Here is a 3,884-nt window from a genome sequence, read left to right on the forward strand (position 1 = left end):
TAAATGTTTGTCTTTAAGAAGAGGAGATGATCGGCTAGTACCCCTAAACTGCATCCGAGGTGGTGGAAAAGAAGGTGATGGGATGTGTAGGATAGTTGGAAAGGAGGAAAGAGGAGAGGTTGTGGTTAAGAGGGGGAGGAAGGAAGAGGGAAGTAGGTAGGAAGGTTGAGGGAGTGTGGATGCAGGGGGGGGGACCGCCAATTATTTCTGAATACTTATTGAGTAGGCTTTTTATGTGTTTGTTTTTTTAATGAAATGCGCCATATTTGTATTATTTGTTTATGTTTATTTGAAAATTAATAAAAAATTTGTAAGAGAAGGACTAAGCTATGGAAAAGCTGGAAGCTGCCTCAATTGATCACAGAGTCCTCCATCTGTTACATGCCTTACATAACAAAACATCCCTCAAGGTGAGGTGTAATATGCAAGGGTCTCTCTCGAGGTCAGTTGAAACTCAAACGGGGGTTAAACAGGGGTGCATTTTGGCCTCCTTGCTCTTCAATTTTTACATAAATGATATGATAAAATGGTTAAATAATCCAAACTACCACTCCCCAAAAATAGATGACCGAAGCATTGCTCTGCTGCTCTATGCAGATGACACTGTGATTCTCTCCAGGACTCTAGTTAGCCTTAAAAGAGTCTTGCGAGCCCTTGTCCAGTATTGCAAATATAATAAACTGGACATAAATTATGAGAAAACAAAGGTTATGGCTTTTGCAAAAAGGTAAAAGAATCATCCAATTCAAGATAGCAATAGCTAGGGTTTCTAGAAGTCCATTTTTCAAGACAAAAATGACCAGACCATAATTAGAGATGACTCCCAGCACCTTTGTTTGCATTCCCAGGAGATTAGCACACTATTTCCCCAATTTTAAAGATCTCCACTCTTCCCCCCCCAAAAAGGCCACCAAAAGGCACATCCAATGTCTGACCCCCAAACAAAAAAAAGTTTCCCTATCCCTCCTCAGGTTGGGTCCAAACGTAGTTCGCTCACTCACCCTCGGCCGAAAAACATGCAGCTTCTCTGTCTCTCCTCACTGCCTTGCTAAGCCTCTTTTCTTCTCACTCTTTTTCTTCCTCTCCTGCCAAAAACTGCCCCCTTTATATCTTCTCTTCTCTCCCCCCTCCTCCTCTTCTTCTCTTCTGGGTGCACCGGAAGCTCCAATTACCATGTCGCCACGTACGCCGATCCTGGGGATTCTGCCAAGCTCTGCAGCTCCAACTGATATCCTCCAGGTCTGTGAGGTACCACTTTAGCTGTTTCCTCCCCCCCACTACACCTGGCTAGGGCTCACATACCACCAGTCAGGTGCTAAAGTACCACTGGTGGTACATGTACCACCAGTTGAAAAGCCCTGCCTTAAACAACTTGCTCAAACTGAAGAAGTACTTCAGGCATGTCAAACTGCCGGCCCGCGGGCCAGACGTGTCATCCCGAAACCATACGTTGCAATACGTTGCGTAATGTCATGTGACGTCGCAAGTTTGACATGCCTGAAGTACTTGGAAAAGCAGTAAAATGTTTTGAACCAACAAGAAAAGAAGCCCATTTGCTAAGATGCAACTTCCATATGTCTTAGAATTACCAAGTTTCCCCAAAATTAAGTCCTGGTCTTATATTTTTTGCCTCCCAAATAGGCACTATGTCTTAATTTTGGAGAATGTCTTACCTTAGGACCACCGCAGCCAGGTTTCCAATGCCCCGACACCTGTCGCACCGTACTTGACTTCTTCTGCAGCCACTTTCAATATTTGCGGCCGGATGCCATGTGGCGCATTGCACTGTTGCCGCTCCTCCCAATAGGATGCCGCATGGTGCTTTGCGCCATTTCTACTCCTCCCGGCAGGATGCTATGTGGCTCTTTTGGCCATTTCTGCAGCGGAAACGGCCCGAAGTGCCATGTGGCCTCCTGCTGTAAGCAAAATAAGCAGCCTGAAGGCCGTGAGCAACAGAAGCAGCCTGAAGTGAGCACGCAACAGAAGCGTCGCAAATCACTGAGCACGTAGCGGAAGCATCTCGAAGTGCTGCGCAAGCAGAGGAAGCGTCCCAAAGCACACAAGCAGCAGAAGCATCCCGAAGCACTGTGCAAGCAGCAGAAGTGGCCCAAAGTGCTGCGCAAGCAGCGGAAGTAGCCCAAAGCAGTGCGCAAGGAGCAGAAGCAGTCCAAAGCGTGCAAGCAACAGAAGCAGCCTGAAGCACTGCACAAGCAGTGGAAGCAGCCCAAAGGGCTGCACAAGCAACAGAAGCAGGCCAAAGCACTGTGCAAGCCACGGAAGTGTCCCAAAGCGCACAAGCAGCAGAAGCATCCCGAAGCACTGTGCAAACAGCCGAAGTGGCCCGAAGTGCTGCTCAAGCAGTAGAAGTGGCCTGAAGCAGTGTGCAAGGAGCAGAAGCAGTCCAAAGCGCATGAGCAACAGAAGCAGCCTGAAGCACTGTGCAAGCAGTGGAAGCAGCCCGAAGGGCTGCGCAAGCAGCAGAAGCAGCCCGAAGCACTATGCAAGCCACGGAAGCGGCCTGAAGTGCACAAGCAGCGGAAGCAGCCCTAAGCGCCATTCAGCATCCTGCCGAGAGGAGCAGCACCACCACATGGTGTCCAGCCACAAGTGGCAGTAAGCAGCCGCAGAAGTCAAGTAGAGGCACAACAGGTGTCGGGGTGTGGGACCCCTGGTTGTGGTGGTCCTACCGGTAAGAAAAGCAGGTTCACCCCACCCACCCCCACCCTAGCTTGATTTTTAGGGGTGCGCCTCGCCCCCAAAGTAGGGCTTAGTTTTGATGTAGGATGACAATGTTCCGACTAATGAAACACTTCAAAGAACTTCCAGACATTGTTTATCCTAGAAAGCCTTTATTACAGTGTAACTGAGTGTCAGCACTACATGGATGGATGCCAAGATCTGAATTTCCCTTCCTTTACACATAACATTCCAGGTTATTCCCCTCCCCTTTTTGCAGTCATCATTCAAATTTTCCAATCAACCTGGAGGGCAAAGATTCACTTCCGTTCCCTTCCCGCGTGCAATCCTTATCTTTCTCCTCCCCCCCCCCACCATCATCTGAATTAATTCTAAAAATACGAGACAGTTCTGCATATCTTGTCAAAGCAATAATATCCAATATTAGCAGCGTTGACATAGGAGTTATATAATCAAGCTAGGGCTTACTATCGGGCTGAGACTAACTTTCAGGGAAACACAGTAAGAATTTAGGAAAGACTATAGGTGGCATATTAACTGTAAATAATCTATTTCATTTGATTATAACATTGCTCAACATTGATTCATTTCGCAGCATGTAAAGCGATATGGAAATATATCCACTTTGACCGTTGGACATCACCTTCTAATATTGCTGTCTGGATTGAAAACTGTGAAAGAAGGAATGACCAGCTTCCCAGAAGAATTTTCTGACCGACCATACGATCCTTTAATGGCTGCTTTGGGGAAAGAAAAGGGTAAGTGCAAGTAGTAAATAAGCATCACACTGTTATAATTTGTGGTAATATTATTCATAGCACGGGGGAAGGCTATGATTGATAGGCAAAAGAAAGATTGCTTATTTTCCTTTAGACCAAATTATTATACATCTCCATAGCTTTCTATCTGGTCCGTTACATTCATACGTTGATTTAGACATTACTTCTTTTTCATTAAAAACCTGATAGATATTAAAGCGAGTAGGAGGACTTCCGGTGGCAGGCGTCTTCGTCGGTCGCAGCTGTTTGCTGCCTCCCGCCTGTTTCGCGTAAAAGCCGGTTTGACAGCCAGCATCAGCTGTCAAACGGCTTGATACCTTTCCCCTGGGCATAAGGGGATAGGTGAGCTGCCCGGGGTAGGAGTTGAGTTCCCGAGTCGTCCTATATGGACGATGTAGGTGAGAACTC

At 46.9% G+C, this 3,884-nt stretch overlaps 1 protein-coding gene across 1 annotated transcript in view; it reads left to right on the plus strand.

The window, feature by feature from the left end:
• Nucleotides 1-3,884, plus strand: part of LOC107291410 (cytochrome P450 2J2-like) — a gene marked incomplete at its 5' end in the record, with an annotated part of 38,886 nt that overhangs the window by 17,584 nt on the left and 17,418 nt on the right. The window contains one exon of the mRNA XM_015820403.2: nt 3,293-3,455. Coding sequence (XP_015675889.2) covers nt 3,293-3,455 — 163 coding nt within the window. The remainder of the gene's footprint in view (nt 1-3,292; nt 3,456-3,884) is intronic.

This window comes from Protobothrops mucrosquamatus, unplaced genomic scaffold (genome assembly GCF_001527695.2).
Source record: "Protobothrops mucrosquamatus isolate PMUCROS unplaced genomic scaffold, P.Mucros_1.0 scaffold1126, whole genome shotgun sequence".
NCBI classification, from domain to species: Eukaryota; Metazoa; Chordata; class Lepidosauria; order Squamata; family Viperidae; genus Protobothrops; species Protobothrops mucrosquamatus.